Source organism: Sapajus apella, unplaced genomic scaffold, assembly GCF_009761245.1.
Source record: "Sapajus apella isolate SASKATOON/1434 unplaced genomic scaffold, GSC_monkey_1.0 scaffold39, whole genome shotgun sequence".
NCBI lineage: Eukaryota > Metazoa > Chordata > Mammalia > Primates > Cebidae > Sapajus > Sapajus apella.
Window position 1 is genome coordinate 19,039,018 of NW_022436979.1, and position 20,112 is coordinate 19,059,129.

Sequence of the window (20,112 nt, forward strand, 5' to 3'; positions counted from 1 at the left end):
CAGAATCTCAAATCTTAACTTTTGGATGGTGCGGATACCCTGGGGATTATATAATGAAACCAACTGGCCCTGCTTAACCTGGATAAAACCATGCAAAACGAAGCTTATCAACTTGTTCTCAGACATCACAAAACCATTCTGAAGCAGCAAACTGTTGGCTGAGTCCAGTGACTGACACGTGTTCCTGTGACTTCTCCTACCCCTGCTTCCTGGCGTGCCCATCCTGGGATGCCCATGAGTCTGCCCACTGACACTGGGACAGGTCTGTCTGTATAGTCGCAGAGGGCTTCTGCTCCCTCAGACCTTCCTGGACTCCTGAACCCCATCAAGACACATCTGCCTTAGCTCCCAGTGTCACGGCCCCATATCCCCTTGTGACTGGTGAGTTACTCTTTCACAATGACAGCTAGCAGTCGTTCTGGGTGCCAGCCCTGCAGCCAGCTTGCTAGGGTATGTATCCTGGTTCTACCTTTTGCCAGCTGCATGACCCTGGGGGTGCAACTTGTGTGCCTCAGTTTTCTTATCCATAAAATAAGGACAGTAGTAATACCTACTCCATGAGATTGTGGAAATTATTAATAAACATAAACAAGCTGGAACATAGAGTAAACCCTTCATATTTGTTAGCTGCTATTAATGTTATGATTATCATCTGATTTCATAGGGGCTTTCAGAACATATTACCTTAATTAAAAGAAATTGCTCTACCGAGTGAATTTTGTACATCTTGATTAGCTGATGGAGAAGATATTTTAGTAGAGGTATGATAAAACTAGTTCGTCTTTTTAATCATTTACTTTATGAGCGGGTGGGGGGATCTTGGTGTCAATTAGTTATCTTTTGGAGATTTTCACAGTTAAAAATGTATCTCCTCATTTGAGACCAGCCTGACTAATATAGTGAAACCCTGTCCCTACTAAAAATACAAAAAATTAGCTGGGTGTCGTGGTGCGTGCCTGTAATCCCAGCTACTTGGGGGGCTGAGGCAGGAGAATCGCTTGAACCTGGGAAGTGGAGGTTGCAGTGATCCGAGATAGCGCCACTGCACTCCAGCCTGGGCAACAAGGGTGAGACTCTGAACCCCCCCAAAAAATATATATATATGTTTTGGATGATCTTTAATAACTCAGATACAAAAAGGAGTAATATACAAATTATTTACTTAGGTGCCAGTGTTTTTAATACTAACAGTACTCTGTTGCTGCTGCTATGACATATTTTATTAACAGCTATCATTTATTGAGGGCTCGCTCTATCTAGTCCATGGTAATTTCCCAGTCTTACCGTAACCTATGAATTAAGGATCGATCATTATTCTCATTTCTTTTTTTTTTTTTTTTTTTTTGAGACGGAGTTTCGCTCTTGTTCCGCAGGCTGGAGTGCAATGGCGCGATCTCGGCTCACCGCAACCTCCACCTCCTGGGTTCAGGCAATTCTCCTGCCTCAGCCTCCTGAGTAGCTGGGATTACAGGCAGGCGCCACCATGCCCAGCTGATTTTTTGCATTATTCTCATTTCTTTGTTCAGACTCAGAGAAGTTTAGATGAATATCTCATCACACAGTCAATGATGCCTGGCTTAAAAGCTACAGTTTACCCTTCAAGTGTATGCTCTTAGTACTACGTTATTTTATGGAGAAGTCAAAAAGAGAAACACGTTTCTGCTGCTAACAGACTAATACATGTGAGCAGAAGGATGCTATGACAGGATTCTACATACATGGAAAGAAAGATTTACTTCCTGCAAGTCTGGATAATAAAAGTTGACTAATATACTTTCGGAAATGATAAACTGATCAAGTTTTAGTGAAAATAAATATTGAGTTGCAAAGAGATAGATACTGCTTAAAATTAACTATTCCCCACCAAAGCAAACTACAGTTGACAATTATTTGAAGAGATTTCACACATGTAAATAAAGTAGAACTAAGTACAAAAAGTTCTAATGTGAAAAATATTTCTTTGAAACCTAAACATGCTTTATGTCCTGAAGTAGTCTGCAGTGTCTTAAATGATAACTGACCCATCAATAATTTCTCATAAATACCTAGAAGGAAAAAAAAACTTTTAGAACATGATTTTTGAATGAAAGATCTGTATACTTAAATTGAAAGATACCTAGAAATTTGCTGATGAATTTGGTAGGGTTTTAAATCGGAAAATGGTTTCTTTCTCCTTTCCCTTCCTGCTTGGAAACTAACAAAACATCAGGTCGTATAAGAAGCCCAAACCAAAAAAGTTAGTGTCTCTACAGTACGCGTGTATTAATAAGAGACTGAGAAGCGTCGTGTACCACCCTGCAGTCTGAGGACTGCGAGGCCACTGCAACGGCAGATTTTTGTCTGTCTCGCTGAAGAGGTATCTTTGCAGTCTCTGGAGGAAGCTCAGGTAGCCGTTGGTGGCTTTGAGGATCCTGGCCTGAAAGGGGAGCTATCTGGATGGAAAGACAGGCCGTGTGTGTCTCAGGCGCTGGATGAGGGAGCAGTGAGCAGGACCTTTGGAGAAATGATGGAACTTCGACAGGTTTGGAAAACTGTGGAGTATTAATGGGGCTGCTGCTTCCTAGATCCTGGTTATGGGTTAGTTTCAAGGTAGAAATTCTCCGAGTTTGAGAATCTTGCCTGTAGCCCTCTTGTAGAACTGGGGTGTTGATGTTAGTGAATGGTGTAGGATCCGTGCTGGAAGCTGCTGGTAACGGATTAGTGATTTTTTGTGTATATGACACGGTTGTGTTAGATTCTTCAGAATATACAATTGTCTGTCTGGAGTCTTCATTGGAATACATAGTTCCCTGAAGAGGTTTTTGGTTAGCAAAGTCCTCTGTACAGGAGGGAGTTTGTGTGTTAGTTACTAACTGGTCTCAAAAGACACCTTCTGGGTGACTGGTTATCAAAGAGCTATGAAAGCTCTCTTTTCTGTCTGGTGGAGGGGGTGCCTGGATTGACAAAGGGATCCAGAAAAAGAAAGAAAGTTGAAAGAAAAACAGAAAGAAAGTCAAAGTTAGTCATGAAAGAAACCAGCGTCGACGTTGTCCTTACAGAAGTAAAGCAATGCCACACCTTCTGATTAGGCTATCCATTTTGCTAGCTAGATTGAGTGATCATTTTCATTCCATTTAGAACGCATTTGCCTTTATTATCAATGTTTGCCCTTAGGGGAAAAAAGTGTTTCCAGAGAACACATTACAACATTTGCTCCACCTGTATTCTGGGAAATTATGTTAAAAGTGAACATATGTTCTCTTGGCATATTTTTTAACTAGACTTTGAAATATATATATGGTTTATTTAATAGCATTGTTTTATAACAATTTTCATGCCTGTGGCACAATTTTACTAATATCTCCAACACAGAGTCTCTTTAGTTAATATAACAGTTGCATACTCATAGTTATTGAGTACATAATGTATCGCTGACCTCATCAGCTTAAATCCAAAGCATCAGCTGTTAGCTTTTAAAGAATTAGAATATATCCTAAAGATTATGTTAGAAACTGATACACTTATATGAGCATAATCAGAAATAAAACAAAATCCTTATTTATTAAAATTTGTTCTCCATGTTGCAAATACAAGCCTGGCAAGCAAACCAAACACAAAAGCAAAAACATATTAAAAATAAAACATGTATTGAAGTATGCACACTATGAAAGGGGCTTTAAGCAGTGGTCTAATAACCAGGCCTTAAAATCACATAGTGAAGAGTGCAGGGTTACCTGAGTTGGTGATCTTTTATCTTGTAGGTTTGGTCGAACGCTTCGAAAACCTTTTGCTGCAAGAGAGGAATATGTAGCATCTCCGTTCAGTGTCTCTTGATTGCCATGGTAAGATCTCCAAGCTTTCATTAAGGGAAAACAATTGGATACAAAAATATCTACGTTCACTTAAACATTTTTTATAAAATTTATTTTCATTTCCAAAATTGTAATGTTCTTACTAGAGGTTTAATTTAATACGCATAATAGTATATGAAATTTAAGTTTTACATGAAGCCAGAAATGTGGCTAGCAATATATTTTTTAAAAGTCACAAAATAATAGAATGGTTATTCAGAATATCTTTTCTGTACCTGAGTCTGGTGACTGAGAATCACGCCCTGAAAAAAAAAGAAATGTTGAAATTAAGACTAGAGTGAAATAAATGAATAACCCAGTCAAAATAACATGGCAAAGACCTATATGCATTATTTTTGCAAACATTATTTCAGTTTTAAAATCTGGGTATGTCAAACATGCTAAAGGGAGGTTTGTACATTTATTTTTACTTTAATTAGAATGACACTCATTAAATATCTATAATATATAAATATCTATATAGCAATCAGTAATTTTTCCCCTCAATAATGTTGCAACATGCAATTTTCATCTGACTATGGCCAAAGATGGATGTATGAATTTCTAAATGTCAAATTAAAGGATCATTGTTTATAAACAGTGAGTGCTTCTCCCAGAGCTAATTCAAACCCCCCAGATCCTTAGCTTCCAATGCCCTGCTGTTAATAGGCATATTTAACTCCCGTGCTAGAGAACTGTATCCTGCAATTTAGTTTTTACTTTCTGATCATTGATAACTTTGTATGGATTTTATCTCCAATTAATTTAAAAATGGAGCAATAAAATGGGTACCATAGAGAAAAATTACTTCAAAGAATTATGCATGAAATGTTTATTGGACCCTACGTCTAAAATTTGTACAATTTAAAATTTTTATTTTGTGTTTTAGAGATGGGGTCTTGCTACTATTTCAAGGGTCTGGCCTTGAAATAGTGGGCTCAAGAGATCCTACAGCCTCAGTCTTTTGGTGAGCTGGGACTACAGGTGTGTGCTACCAGGCCTGGCCCTGCTTCTAGGATGTGGTGGAAGCAGAAATGATTGAAATTCTTAATCAGTTACATGATGAAGATAAAGAAGAACAGTTTGGCAATATAGAGCGGTTATTAGAATTCTGCTTTGGGACGCTCAGGAGTGAGATTTAATAGCCACAAGGGTGCCATCCACTGTGAACCGTGAACACATTTTGGGATTTGGGAAAGGACAATGAAAAATAACTTTTGGGATTTGGGAAAAGGCAATAAAATAGCCCATGGCTACTTTATGACAAAAGAAGCAGCATTAGTAACACTGATTCTATTCGGATTATTTGCTTGAGGACAGGGAGTTTATTTTACGCTTGGTTTGGTAAAACTGAGATAAACAGGAAGGCTGTGTGGTGTGTGCTGGGGACGAGGTAATGGGAGCCAGAGGCTTGGAGACGCCAGGGGTGCAGGTGCGGTGAGAAAGGAGAGGGCGAACCGCGCTGGTCTGAAGGACGCTCAAGATAACCTCCCTCTAACTGATAGTCTGTAGGGGCAGGCTCTATTTCTTCACACTGGTGGCTGTTGAAGACGGTGGAGCCCCAGGAAACAGTAAGTGGGAAACTCAGAGGACAGTCACTCTAGGCTCAACTGTGGGCCTCTTCCTGGGATCCTGGGCCCAGGGATTTCCAAATGACTCTGTCCCTGTGCCACTGGAAACGCTGGACAGTAACAGTGGTGGGCTCGACTGAAAGGCCTGGCATCGCACCGTAGACACGGGTGTGCAGAATTAAGAGAAAGGAGAAAATGGCTCTGGGCTAAAACTTCAGGAGGAACCAGTATTTTTAACATATTTTTAAATTGTATTTATTTATTTTTTGTTATACTTTAAGTTCTGGGGAACATGGGCAGATGATGCAGGTTTGTTATGTAGGTATACACGTGCCATGGTGGTTTGCTGCATCCATCCCCCTGTCATCTACATCAGGCATACTCCTGATGTTATCCCTCCCCAATCCCCCCACCTGCCATCCCCTCCCCTAACCCCACCCCCCGACAGGCCCCGGTGTTTGATGTTCCCCTCTCTGTGTCTATATGTTCTTATTGAGGATGAACCAATATTTTAATAAAACTTATGTTGATGATTAAAGTCTGCTTTGAAGTGGGTGGTCTTTTAAAGAGACTGAAGTACACATCATTCCTCTTTCTCTAAAATAAATCCAATTATAGATACTTCAAACACGCCATCCTGACTTGCTCTTTTATTACAGTCTTCTATGTGGACACTGTCAAGCATAGCCCTGCTTTCATTTTATTCCTGCAGGAAAGCCTGGGAAAGGGAGGACACCTGTTCTTTGCAGCAGGAAATAGAAAGTATCATGGATCCATGTCAAGTAAAGAGAATATAGGTTACTAAAAAAAAAAAAAAAAAGTCGGTCAGGTAAATGGCTTGGCAGATATGCAGGGAAAACAATTTTCCCCCGAAGCTGCCACACTGGTGATGCACATTCACTTGTGAAAAAACAAAGCTAGGACTCTAGGAGTCTGAGTCTTTAATTTCTAGTGTTCTTTAATAGATAGTCATGGCTTCACTGAAAATCCACGAATGACTAAATGGTGTAAGTTTTTCCCTTTCCTGCTGTTTTCCCTTTCCTGAATATACTAACAGGGTCTTGAAGAACGAAGAGCTCTATGTGCCCTTCACCAGCACTTTTCCCCGTGTCAAGGCACAAACTGGTGAGCATCTGTCTGAGATTTTGTGCAAGACATTTCCCGGTTCCATGTCAGGGCTGGAACTGGATCCCCTCAATGGCCCTTTCTACTGCTAAGATTCTAACATGACAGATTTTACATAGCTGTGTTTCTGATACGTGTCACATCATAATCTCTATGCTCAGGTTTTATTTAAATCCCTTTTAACTGATAGGCCATATTGACAACGTGGCTTAGGACCTTTTGTGGAGGTTTTACATAAAGGCAGTTATATTTTAACAATATTGAAGGCAATTAATATTTATCAATTCTCTTTTGATTCACATAAAGACACTGTCATATAAGTTCTTTTGAAAGCTACATAGAATGCAGTTGTGCATAATAATGCAGACTTCTTAATTAAAAATACAATGAAAACTTCTTTAGAAAAGGGGGCTGGCCGTGGTGGCTCATGCCTGTAATCCCAGCACTCTGGGAGGCTGAGGCAGTTGGATCACTTGAGGTCAGGAGTTCAAGACCAGCCTGTCCAATATGGTGAAACCATGTCTCTACTAAAAAAAATACAAAAATAAGCCAAGCGTGGTGACAGGTGCCTGTAATCCCAGCTCCTCGGGAGGCTGAGGCTGGAGAACCACTCGAACCTGGGAGGCGGAGGTTGCAGTGAGCCGAGATTGGGCCACTCCACTCCAGCCTGGGAGACAGAGCAAGACTCCATTTCAAAAAAAAAAAAAAAAAATGAAAAAGGGATCTTACTTTATGTGTCTAATAGACACAAAAGAGGGCTGCTTTTAAACAATAATGTCCAAAATTCAGTGGGCATCATTCTCTAGGAATCTTACTCCTAGTGATAGAAAACTTAAAACAGCCCAAAGCTGCGTTGTTATACTGAAGATTATTTTGTACTCTTGAAGTGTGGAATCTTTTTTTTTTTTTTTGGTATTTTAATTCTGAAGCGTTAAATCTTTTCTATTAAGTAGGGTTATATGAAATTACGTACATTCCAGTTTTGACTCTCCAAATTGGCACTGCTGACGCAGTGTGCCATTCCCTAGCACGTGCATCAGTGGTTCATGTCTGAGTAGGCTGGGCTGAGATCCTATTTGGTTGAAATGTCAACGCTATTCAGGGTATTGGCATTCCAATTACATGATGGCCCTAAACTCTTAAATTTATTATCTTACTTGCCTTCATTCCTGTTTCCCATGGTATCCAGTGTAAACACATCTGTAGTTTTTCTAACACCTTTTTGTGTTCGTACACACATGAGCCAATACATACAAATAGAGATTTGTATAAAGATTTTTTTTAACCAAAATGAGGTCATACCACAAACCTTGCAATGCAACTTGCATTTTCTTTTAACTTAAAATATAATTGAACTCACTAGCCTGGCATTTAAAGGTGGACATTGAAATCCATTTGTGGATTAGAGGCGGTGAACGGAAGTGAGATTCTCCATATGGAAGTTATTTTTTTTGTTCCTCAAGGAAAGCTCAGTAGTTTAGAATCAAGTGGCCATAAAGTGAAGAACACCCTGAGTATTTAATCAACTGCTAGATGCACGTGTGTAAAAGATTGTGATATGCATAATGAGAATCAAAATTATTTAAAGACTCTCCATCCCTTTCTGACTTCTGCTGTAAGACCCATTAATCTTATAAATAAAAAACAAGTAATCCCCAAACTGCAGCTACCCAGCCAGACAACCAACCAACCAGCCACCAAAGGGTGTGGGTCTATTTCAGGGTCTAGAGGCACAGGGCTTGCTGGCCTCCGCTTGATCTTCTAACAGCTGCACCCCTCCCAATGCAGACGGTGCCTTAGGTACTGTGCCTAACTTAGGTACTGTGGCTTAGGTAGTCATGATAGAGATTTATTATAAAGAGACCACTTGAGTGGATGCTGAAAAGTCATACCCCCAGTGACTTCCTACCTGTGGGTACATGTTAATCTTAATTGGTCAAGATTTTGATATATATCTATATCTATATCTATCTATCTATATCTATCTATCAATCTATATATATATATTAGAAGGGTCTTTGCTGATTGGATTAAAGGACAGTAAAGGTCTCTTTCAAAACTAATGTTCTATCATTCTGTTTGCAACTTTTGACAAAGAATCTAATTAATGAAGAGTTGGGTTCCTACAAATCCCTCTTTTCACCCTGTATCCCTGTACTCCTACCCCAGCAGTTTTTAGGTTAACCCCCCCAAAATAACCTATGAGTTATCCTAATGAAATATGTTACTTAAGTCCATGCGACAGCAAAAACTTAAATAGTTATTAACACTTGCAGTTACTCAACCTATTTTTGGTAAGTGACTGCTGTTTTTAATTACACATGTAAAATGTTTCCTACAAGATCTCATTTTCCTTTGCTTTTTACGTTTAGAACAAAAACAGTCAGAAGAGCTAGAAGCCATTCAATGTGACATTCTGTGAGTTAGTGATATTATACCTGCAGCCAATAGGTTTGGAGAACTTTGCACTCTCTTCACAGATGTTAGCGTGACAGACATGGCAGCACGTTTGCGAGCAGACCCACCACTATCTGGAAGCAAAAAAATGACATAGCAGAGGCCAAGGCAACAGAAAAAGCACATGCAATATCATGCGTTTTAAGTGAAATGTGCCAGACATCCATGAGATAGATAAACAGTCAGAGTCGGCAACCACGGAATGCACCTGCCAATTTCACACCTCCCTCGAACTACAACAAACAAAACAAGATCAGGGATCCGCCTTAGAAATAGATGTCACTGTTTTAGTGAAAGCATGGAAGATTTAATACTTAACATTTTATGGTTTTCCTTGTGAAAACTCAGGCACAGAACTCAATTTTGTTTATACCACTTAAACTCAATTTAATCTAACTCTATAAGCATTGGAGCTGGCTTTTAGAGTCAAGGATTAGCGCTATTTCAGGATTAAGGGCTATGGTACAACACACTTTTAAGTTAATATCATTTAAGTTTTACCATGTTCTATCTGTTAGAATTCCCAAAGAGCGCCTGAATAATTCTCGCAGTAAAAATTATTAGTGACACAGATATGATACATTTTTTTTAGAATTCATAGAGGAACACACGGCATTATGGAATGTTCATTCTTTCTGTAGTTATTGTTAGTTATGGAAATAACTAGCCTAATTAAAATGATATATATGGCACTGAAATGACTATGTTTAAAGAAAGTAGTGTATTACTTTTACTTTTAAAATTTTTATGTGTAGGGCTGGAGCCCTGCTCCGTCACCCGGGCTGGAGAGCAGTGGTGCCATTGTAGCTCACTGCAGCCTTAAACTCCTGGGCTCAAGCCATCCTCCTGCCTCAGCCTCCTGAGTAGCTGGGACCACAGGCACACACCACCGTCCCTGGCTAACTTTTTAACTTATTGTAGAGACATGGTCTTGCTATGTTGCCCAGGCTGGCCTCAAACTCCCTGGCTCAAGTGCTCTTTCCACCTTGGCCTCCCATTGCAAGCATGAGCCACCACACCTGGCCTCATTTATTGCTTGTATACTTTTAGCAATATGTGTACTATGACCTAATATTTAAACTTGTGCAAGTCACACTGTGAAGTAAAATACGTGTAAGTGCATCAGCCATTTTAATGTGCTGTGAGAAGTTTAGACTTCTAAATTTGGAAGAGAAGTCTTTCGAAATGGGAAGGCCAATGTTCTATTTATGACTAGATTCAAATTCCATTCTTACATTCCTCTGTAATATGGCATGTGCAATAAATAGTTTTGCCCATTCCTCTCATTCTGCTCATTAAGTAAAACAAAATTAAATCAAATCTTTTTGAAAGTTATAAAAAAAGACAACATAACCACCGATATAGTAATATAATCATATATTGTCACATTCCTATTTTTCCTTTTTCTTTGTTTTCATAGGGAAAGCAGCAAGTGTGTTTATTGGACATGAGAGAATTTAGATTAGTAAAGATGCTTGGAAGCATGATTTGAATGAATTTTTCATAAAAATTATAAATAGTAAGACTAATATTAGAACTTAAAATCAGTGGAGTGATTATTATATCAAATTTAAGTTCTTTAAACTATATGTTTAAAATAACAATTTCTTAATGTAGAAAATCATTTAACCAGAAAACCGACTTGAAAGAATCTTAAAGGAAAATGAGCCAAATCAATCAAAGGTTATAATTAAGAACCCAAAGAAAGTGACACAAATGGTATAAACAACAGAAGTTTCCTTCAGGAGAGGCTCCAAAAGGAACTGAGGATTTTAGCAAACTCAGCAAACTGAAAGCAGCTTAGAGACAAGTGTGTCTGATAAGATGGAGGTAATGTTATTGCTTCCAGGAGCTGTGAACTGGCCTAAAGTGGTTGTGTAGTTAAAGACGTTGAAAGTGAAAACTGGCATCACTCTATGAGTGATTATATTTCCTAGTTCTTTTACTTCTGAACATCTAACAAGCACGTAGATGAAAAGAGAAAATTCCAGAATGAGAAGATCCAGGGTCACAGGTTAAACCTATGGCGTTCAAACTGTGGACTGAGGTGTCCTGGGCTGCCCTGGTGAATTCACAAGGGTGTTGGGGTATCTTTCTGGCTTTTAAGGAAAACACTGTGCTGACTGCATGTGCTGTATTCCTTTTGATGACATCATATTTTTGAAAAACTGGGATCTTGATAATTGCTATGATAAAAAGCAAGTACCCTCTGAAGAACATTTTATTTATTTATGTTTAGAGAAAGGGTCTTGCTCTGTTGCCCAGGCTGGAGTGCAGTGATGCAATCACAGCTCACTGGGCTTGAGCTGATTCTCCTGCCTCAGCTTCTGATAGCTGGGATTACAGGCACATGCCATCGTGCCCAGCTAATCTTTAAAATTTTTATGGAGATAGGGTCTCATTATGTTGCTCAGGCTTGTCTCCAACACCTGGGCTTGAGTGATCCTCCTGGCTCAGCCTACCAAAATGCTGGAATTACAGGCATGAGCCACTGTGCCCGTCCGGCCTATAAAACATTTTGGATCAGTAAATGAGAGTGGCCATGTACAATCTCATTCTAAGGTCTGAGAACTTTTTCAGTGTGCAACAGGCACACACATACCATTATTAAGTAATTCTTGTTATAAAGAATGAAACAAAATTATTTTCTTTCAATTTATATGTATTATTTTGTCAAATGGCTTCTAAGTCATCAAAACAAAATACTTATTAAGTAATTACTAAGTTATTAAGTTGTTAGCCCCTAACTACTTAATAAGTAGAAGTGTTAGGTATTTTTGGCCTAGAAGCACTATGAAAAAAATTACTGAGGCATTAAAAGTCAGTGTAAACCAAAAAAGTTTGAGAATCTTTGGGTTAGACAATTTATGTATTTTAGGAAGTGCTAAGTCCTAGATTAAATAAATGGAGACTCTGTCTTTAATAAAGTTTAATGAAGAGCTGAATTCTAAAACTTGAGGCTTCTGTAAAATTGCTGGAACAGAATGTTATATTCTATTTCCACCTTCTTATATATTGATACTTTCTGATACTCCTGGAAGATATGTTTAAGATCTTAAAACGAGGATGCGACCTTTCCTGTGCCAGTTTATCCTTAAGAATCCTAATGCTGGCCTTGCCTTTTGTCCTCATTAATGACCTGCAGCCCTCCTGGGCTACTCTTCCCCTGAGCTGCAAGATTCCTGGAAGCTGTTTCTACTGCTAGAAACCACTCATGTGGGTAAATTACACATGGAGAATTATTTGATGTTTTTTTCTCCTTTTTTCAATAGCTAAGATATGCGTAAGAAAGTAATGGGTTAAAAATTCTAAGAGTGGACATATAACATGTTTTGTATATTTTCTATATTATTTAGACACTTTAGCATGAAAAATTAGCCACATTCCCCATGGCTAGTTTATTACGTATGGATTAAAAGCAAATACTTAACATAAAAGAATGCTTTTTAACCGTAGTGACAGACACATGAAGATTTAAATGGGAATATCTCTCTTTATTGATTGATCAATAATATGGATTGAATTTAGCTTATCCAATATATCAATCATTAAAAAGATATATTCTGATTTAAATGATATATTGATATATATATCAATAAAACTGGCCTGCATTATCTATCTATATATTATCTATCTGTATTATTTATCTATCCGTATATTATCTGTATTATCTATCTATCTATCTATCTATAAATCTATCCATCTATCTGTAGATAAACAGACAAAAGAAGTCAGAAGAGCTAGAAGCTGTTTTTGGGATGAGAAAAATAAGAACTTGTGAGGCCACTTTATTCATCTATCTGTTATCTATGTATCTATGTATTTATCTTTCTATCAATCATCTATCTATCTGTAGATAATGCAGGCCAATTTTATTTACTATCTCTTTAGGAACAAATTCCTAATTCATTTTGTAAACACAGTCACAACGCTTTCAACTTCCTAAGACAATGCGTGTGTGTGTGTATTAAAATATATATATATATATATATATATATTTAAGAGTGGTATGTTTTTATAAAAAATATTATTTTGGAATTTTGTGCAAAAGTTTTTAGTCACTTTTGATCAAATTTGTGCATAAGTTTGAATACCATATTTTCCAATCATTATATATAAGCGGAAGTTCATCCACATAAGCAAAATAATCCTATACAAATTGCATCCCATCCAGAGTCAAGCTTACTCCTTAGAAATGAGAGGATGCTTTAGAGGGTTACATTTGTGCTGCTAAGCAGTAACTTGGCTCAAGTAACTTAGTGACTTAAACAAATTTACAAATTTCTGTGTGCTTACTTTGCTATGAGGTATTGAATTATTTGAACAGGAAGGGCAATTATTGAAGGCAGTGCACATGAACACAGTCTATTCAGTATATCATGTATGCAAATCTCTGTCATAATATTTATTATTTATAATAAATAGGAAAATCAGCACTCAATAAAATGAGGAGTACTGGGAAGTTATGATCAGCTTAAGTCTACAGGGAGACGTCTTGGAAGGATAAGAAAATATCACTTCCTCATGTGGAACTTCTGCTGGAGTGACTTTGTAGCTCCAAAGCACGGCTGATGCTAGTCCAGCTGTGGGCTCCACGTTCTATTTGCTTTCTTCCCTCTCCTTTACTTCATAATATTTTCTACTTCGTTCCCCATGTCTGATCTGACATCTCCAATCTTCAAGATGCGTTTGCATGATGTGTTTGCAGGGCTGTAACTTCTCTTGATTGCTAAGCCTTCCCTGTGTGTTTTGACTGTCTCCAGAATCCTCGTCTTGCCCGTTGTCCACATCTGCAAGGTGACTGCATCCTCAAGACCCTGCCCACCCAGCCTTCTCAGGGCCACTGTGGCACCTGGAACGTGACGCAAGGCTCTGCACTAGACCTGGGGATTAGGTATTGGTCCTCGCCAGTGGTTGGTAATCCTCCTTGTCGGCACTTTGATGCAACAAGAGACAGCGAAAAGGCAACCAGCTGGACGTGAGAGAATATCTTGGGCCATCCCTTCTACTCTGCCATGGGGGGAAGGCTCAAACAACTTTCCAGTGATCACTTGCGGATAGGAAACGGTATCATTTAAACACAGGTTACAAAATTTCAGTGAGAAAGTTGTTTCTTGAATTAGTTAATACTGTATATTTCAAGGTCGGGGGAAGGCAAAATTAGAAGCCAAATCATTTCTACTGTGGAAAAAGTTCACATGTACCTAGCATGTGTTACGAACACTTCTACAGTTAAAATGTCTACGATGCAGTTCAGAGGCATGGTTGTTGAGCTATTTGGAGATACTGTTCTCACATCTAAACACATAATGCTTACAACACTATGTCAATTGTGACTATAGCTTGATTAAGCTGATTTTGTATAAAGCTTTGGCATTCAATCTGCTGACTGCTTCAACATAAAGAGTTTATAAAACGGAGAAGTTTAGATATTTTCTCCTAGAGCAACTTGCCTTTGAATTTAGCTTATTTTCAAGTGAGCGATTTCAAAAGTACACATACAAATGACACACTACCTCTTCCTATTGTTTATGGGTGTTACTTTTAACATGTGATTAATGAAAGAGGAAGTAGGAGCAAGTAACAGAACAGAAAATTCGACTTTTGATGGCTATGAGAGTGGAGCACAAATACAAAGAAGAAAGTTATGACTCTAGGCTACGCACGGAATCGGAATTCACAATCACATTTAGGATCAGCAGAGTGCTAAACTAATGATTTAGGGCCAACACGCTTTTTAGAGAGCAAGGCTAAGAGAGTTTAAAACTAACAAACAGCGTACCTGTGTTCATTTTGACCTTGGAGGGTTTGTTATTAAAGTCTTCAGTTTTCCTGTAGGAAAAAAATGGTGCATAATTTGTTCACTAGCACGTGGAACAAAATATCACAAAAGTGTGTTTTGTCTTTGTTTTCGATGTACCTGTGAGTTAATATCACATTGTCATTAGTCTTGTTTAAATCAGTGTTTATTAAGGTAGGAAGAATTTATGTTTCTATTCATGCTAAACTTTCATCATTGGTCCTATGATCACGGGACAGATCATATTCCGTTTTCATGCTTTTGTTGAATAGTTAGCATTAATGGATGAAAATGGAGAAGTTTCGTGCTCGTTTGCTTGTTTTTTAGAGAGATGTTGCGCTCTGCTGCCCAGGCTGAAGTGCAGTTGATGTGACCCTGGTTCACTGCAGCCTTGATCTCCTGAGCTCAAGCCATCCTCCCACCTCAGCCTCTCAAGGTGCTGGGATTACAGGTGTGAGCCACCGTGCCTGGCTGAGCTCTCATTTTTAAAAATGAAATTTCTTCTGCAAATATTTATACAAATAGTTTTTGTTCTCTAAGCCTGAAAGGATTGCGTGTTAAGTGTCCTCTTCCAGAATTTTAAAAGCTACCCTGGCACTTTAAAATCATTGCCTTACATGTGCGGGTCATTTTACTACCGGGGAATATGTAATGAATGCAATGCATATTTTGAGGACACTGTCAAGAAAGATGAGATTCATCTCTCTCTTTTTAAGACACAGGAAATAGACGGTTACTACAAACCCCATTTCTGCATTCGTATTGAACACCGACTTTTCCCAGTGGTGTTGGATGCATAGCAATTGGGATGAATTCACTAGAAATGGTTGGCAGAATGGACATGTCTCAGAAAAAAGTTTTAAATATTGTGTATCATCTTATGACATGTGAGATGACTTAGTTCTTTCTCTGGCATATTTTCTTAGCCCATTTATGGAGTTTCTTATTTATCCGTAACCCGAGACCAAAGAGAAAAGACGCACTGACAAGGAAGGAAATCTCCTAAGTCCAAGACTTCCCTGCGAGAGATGTCTGACCCTGGCCACTTGGCCTTTGCTCCCGAGTGGGCCTGTTGTTCGGTATCCACAAGAACTCCCCATCACAATGCAGTCACAGCTTCCAGGCACGTTAGTACTGCCACATCTGAACATTTTCAAGAATTTTATTTATTCCTTTTGGATGAATGAGGAGGAGTTTGAAATGAAATCACTGGCATGATTACCTGTCAAGAAAGACTTTTGATAAATATATTTTTCTCAGCGTCTAAAAAGAGCAGCCAGTGAGCTTCCTGGCTTTCTTGTCTTTGTCTGCTAAGGTTCTCACCCTCTTCTCCCTTCTGACCATTTCCTCTGCTCAATTCGACAACTATTATTTTCTTTCAATGTGGCTATCGGAGTGCACCTCTTATGGAAAGCCTGGCTTTGTTCATTACTACTGCAAAATTATAATAATAAAATCAAAATGTGAACATTAGCTAAATATGATGGTACCCTTCCCCCAGTGGGGGTAAAATGCTGAAATAAAATAACATAAAAAAAAGCTTACATCCTATGAAATATAATTATAAAGTAAGATTTTATATATATATAAAATCCTTCTCATTTTGCTATACACGCGCGCACACACACACACACACACACACACACCTGTATATTTGCCTAGATTGAATTACTAATACCTCAGGCCTCAAATACTAAATTAATACACATTTAAAATGGGTAAAATCACAGTACTGATAATCACCTCAATATATGTTTTTAGAGCTATAAGCTGAAAACAATATAGATGGTATCCTTACTACGCAGAGTTTAATTTTTGTGTAGTCTGACTGTGTCCAGTGTCATAGCCGTGCCCATCTGCCCCGGGCCTTTGCTGCAGGTAGGGAGCAGGACAGGAGCCATGCTTAGCGCGGCCGGGCTGGAACTGAGTTTCCTCTGTGCTGCAGTGAACTTCACAGGAACATTTCACAGGCCAACAGACTTTGAAAAATGATTGAAGGGAATTTTATGATGATAAATTTTACCTCCTATTCTTCCGTGTACGTAACTAAACAGGTACACTTCTTTTTCCCCCTGTTGTTGTTGTTGATTTTGTTTTTCTCCAGAATTACGTCTAAAAATGTGGCATATTTCCAAAAACTCAACTTGGTAGCCTTAATACCGCCTGTATTGAAGGATGCTGATGAAGTCAGGGAAGAGGGCCGTGGCCAGCACAGGAGCTTTGGGAAAGCGCTTTCAAACGCGTTTATTTTAGTCTCTCAGTAGCAAAACTCCTAATATGTTAACCTTAAATGGACAAAATAAATGGAAAAGAAAAGCCCCAGGGGATGTCTGTGACCGAGGCTGAGGCAACTTCTAAAACAAGAAGAGATAAACAATCTCCAGAAAATGAGGATTATAAGGACTTTTCCCAAATTTGACTCCTTTTGGAACCAGGCAACCCTGTCCTTAAAACTGCTTAAGGTTTTAAAGCCGCATGAGGAAGACAGTATTTGGGCTAGAATAATACTGACTGACAAAGAAAACGTCAAACACAGTTAACTCAGAAGACAAAATCTGCTGATAGACAATAACGATGTTTCTGTACCGAGTGAGAGAACTAGTTATCAACATCTATTGTTTGAATTCAAATGCTGATATTTACAGAACATCTAACACTCAAAAAGTAAAATAGGAGTAACAGGAACAAAGAAAGGCGCCACAAATCCTTGACGTTTTCATCTTTAAAGTGTTGTATCCTGTTACTTATAAATGTAATTTGTGAGGTTTTTCAACTTCCCATTGTTTTAGATGTCAAAATGTGAAATGACTAACTTCCTAATCAGGCAAGACATTTTCCAAGTTGTTAAAAGAAGAACCCCAGTGACTGAGCTCTCAAGAAGAATGTGAAACCGAAAGGCTTCTTGGGTGACTAATGAAAAAGCGTGATTCTATTTCCATTATTTGTGCTAAGCCCATTAACAAATCCATGACTGAGAACTCTCTTTAGACAATTCAAACTAAAGCGAATTTAATCTCTTTTGTTCTGCTCGGAAAAAGTGTCCTTGATTGTACTTACGTAACAAGCACATATTATTCTGGAAAGCATCAAATTCCTAGAGTGTTTGCATGCTACTAGAAAACAGTATTTCGAGTATTCTCTTAACTTGGAATTGAACCAGGGACGAGACTAAGAACTAAGCATTACATGGAGATTACCTTGAGCCTCGGTAGACTGTCCACAGAGCAAAGAAGGATCTGAACATTAAGGTGTCGACATGATTTCAACAGGTGCTATGGGGTTGTATTTACTTTTGTCAAAGTTTCATATCAAGAGCAACTTTCTATGTGTCCTGATTTGTGACCACAATGGATTTGTTTTACTTATGGGTTAGAGTAGCCTCCATTGCCAAAACACATATGGCAAAGGATTGTGTCGATTGTTCAGGGAAGGGCTGTTAACAGCATGACTTCGGGTCTATAGTCTTTTAGCTCTGCTTGAATTTCTTTGGATTATCAGATCTCATTTTTCTGCAGGAATCAGAGCAGCCTGTGTTCTCAATATGCATAAGAGAATAGACTGGGCTATTTAACTTTTGAATAAGGATCCCAAGGAGTTTGATCCTGCGTGGGCATTAACATGCCTTTGTGCCTGTTGTCTTGCAATTCTGCTTGAATTGTTTTGATCACCAGGCACGCCATTCTGAAGAGGAGCAGAGACAAAAATCCTTTCCCCAGCTTTGGCCAAGAATTCTGTGTAGGTCGTTTTATTTTTGTAGACCTGAATTTAAGTACCAAGACCATGTATGAAACTAGAGGACTGAATTTTTGCTCAGTTAATGTGAGGAGTTGCCCTAAAGATTTTCCAGACTAATCTTAAGCCAATACATTGCTATGGTTATTTTGAAATTCGTCTATTCACACTTCATATATTATTCAAAACACATTGATGTTTAAGTAGTAAGAAAACATTGCAGGATATTAGTTTTTTAATAAAGAGATGTATTTTAAACATGAGAATAAAAATATAATCATATTAAAATTATGCATCAGATTTTAACTTGAATTTACTTATTTATTTTGAAATGGGATTATATGTAGCACTATTTTTGGATAAACTGCCCTAAGTGATCAATGCATTAATGCATCTCTATCTCTGACTGTGTAAAATAAGAAGTATTCATAAATGCCAAATGACTTCACCTTTCAATTATAGTCAAATGACTTCATTCAGGTTGACATTCATCTTCACCTCTCTTTCATATATGTCAACATGCCTCTGAAATAATTACAAGAAAACTCTAAGTTATTTATTTTGTGAGTTTAGAAACTCACCTCAACCCCTTTTCTGACTAGTTTCTCTAAACTGGCTCAGAGACTCTTCTGCCTCTGAGTAGGTGGCACACAAGTCAACAGCAATGGCGTGACTGTCCGTGCTCATAAGAACACTGAGTTCCTCCCAGAATCCCTGTGCTAACAGGGCCTAAAAATGTTCCTTAGTATTCAGGAGCCAATTTACCCACAGCATCTATTTATCTATGCTGAGGTCAAAACACATTCAACATCAATTCTAGGAATAAGGAGAAATTACCACAAATAGTCAAGAAACAAATGTAAATGAGGCTGTTGATAATTTTTTAGGAGAATATGCTGTGTTTGTTTTAATTAGACCAAATGTCCTGATACTTGGAAAAATTTCCTGAATAAAGAGCCCTCGCTATATGTCTTCCAAGGAAACCAGCAGTTTTCTTTTTGAGACTTTACAATGTAAGTTGTTCAAAATGCTTATTAGTCTTCCCTAAAGGCTTTACTGATTAGAAGTTGATCACCTGGTAAATGATTCTTTCTGATGTCACTCCGAAGTTTCAAGGTTGGTGAATCACTCACCTTAACTATTTGCTTTAAATGGTCATGTGACTTAATATTGCTCCAGAGCCTTCCTTTCTTTTCTTTTTTTTTTAAGATGGAGTCTCACTCTGCTGCCCAGGCTGGAGTGCAATGGTGTGTTCTCAGTTCACTGCAGCCTGTGCCTCTGGGTTCAAGTGATTCTCTTGCCTTGGTCTCCCGAGTAGCTGGGACTATAAGTGTACACCACCACACTGTATTTTTAGTAGAGACAGGGTTTCACCATGTTGGCCAGGCTAGTCTTGAACTCCTGGCCTCAATCTGTCTGCCTCAGCCTCCCAAAGTGCTAGGATTGCAGGCGTGAGTCACCATGCCCAGACAGCTTACTTTCATGCCGTTCCTTACTTTTATATTGTAATCTTAGAGATCATTACAGAACACATATTGACATGTGCATCTTTTTGCTAAGACTAAGTCATTTGTTCAACTTGATAGTACAGTACTAG

General features: G+C 38.4%; 1 protein-coding gene across 44 annotated transcripts in view; it reads right to left on the bottom strand.

Annotated features, from left to right (window-relative positions):
* The window catches only part of SORBS2 (sorbin and SH3 domain containing 2), a 232,235-nt gene that overhangs the window by 102,042 nt on the left and 110,081 nt on the right, over positions 1-20,112 (bottom strand). For 13 of the 44 annotated variants that reach the window (XM_032298814.1, XM_032298820.1, XM_032298816.1 and 10 more), the window contains exons 3-5: positions 4,067-4,093; positions 3,714-3,835; positions 2,292-2,933 (exon numbers count right to left, since the gene is read on the bottom strand). In XM_032298814.1, the coding sequence (XP_032154705.1) occupies positions 2,292-2,783 (492 nt within the window). In that variant the 5' untranslated portion in view covers positions 2,784-2,933; positions 3,714-3,835; positions 4,067-4,093. Of the gene's footprint in view, positions 1-2,291; positions 2,934-3,713; positions 3,836-4,066; positions 4,094-8,964; positions 9,058-14,765; positions 14,816-20,112 lie in introns of those variants that run through there. The other 31 variants (XM_032298830.1, XM_032298828.1, XM_032298857.1 and 28 more) reach the window with 16 other exon arrangements.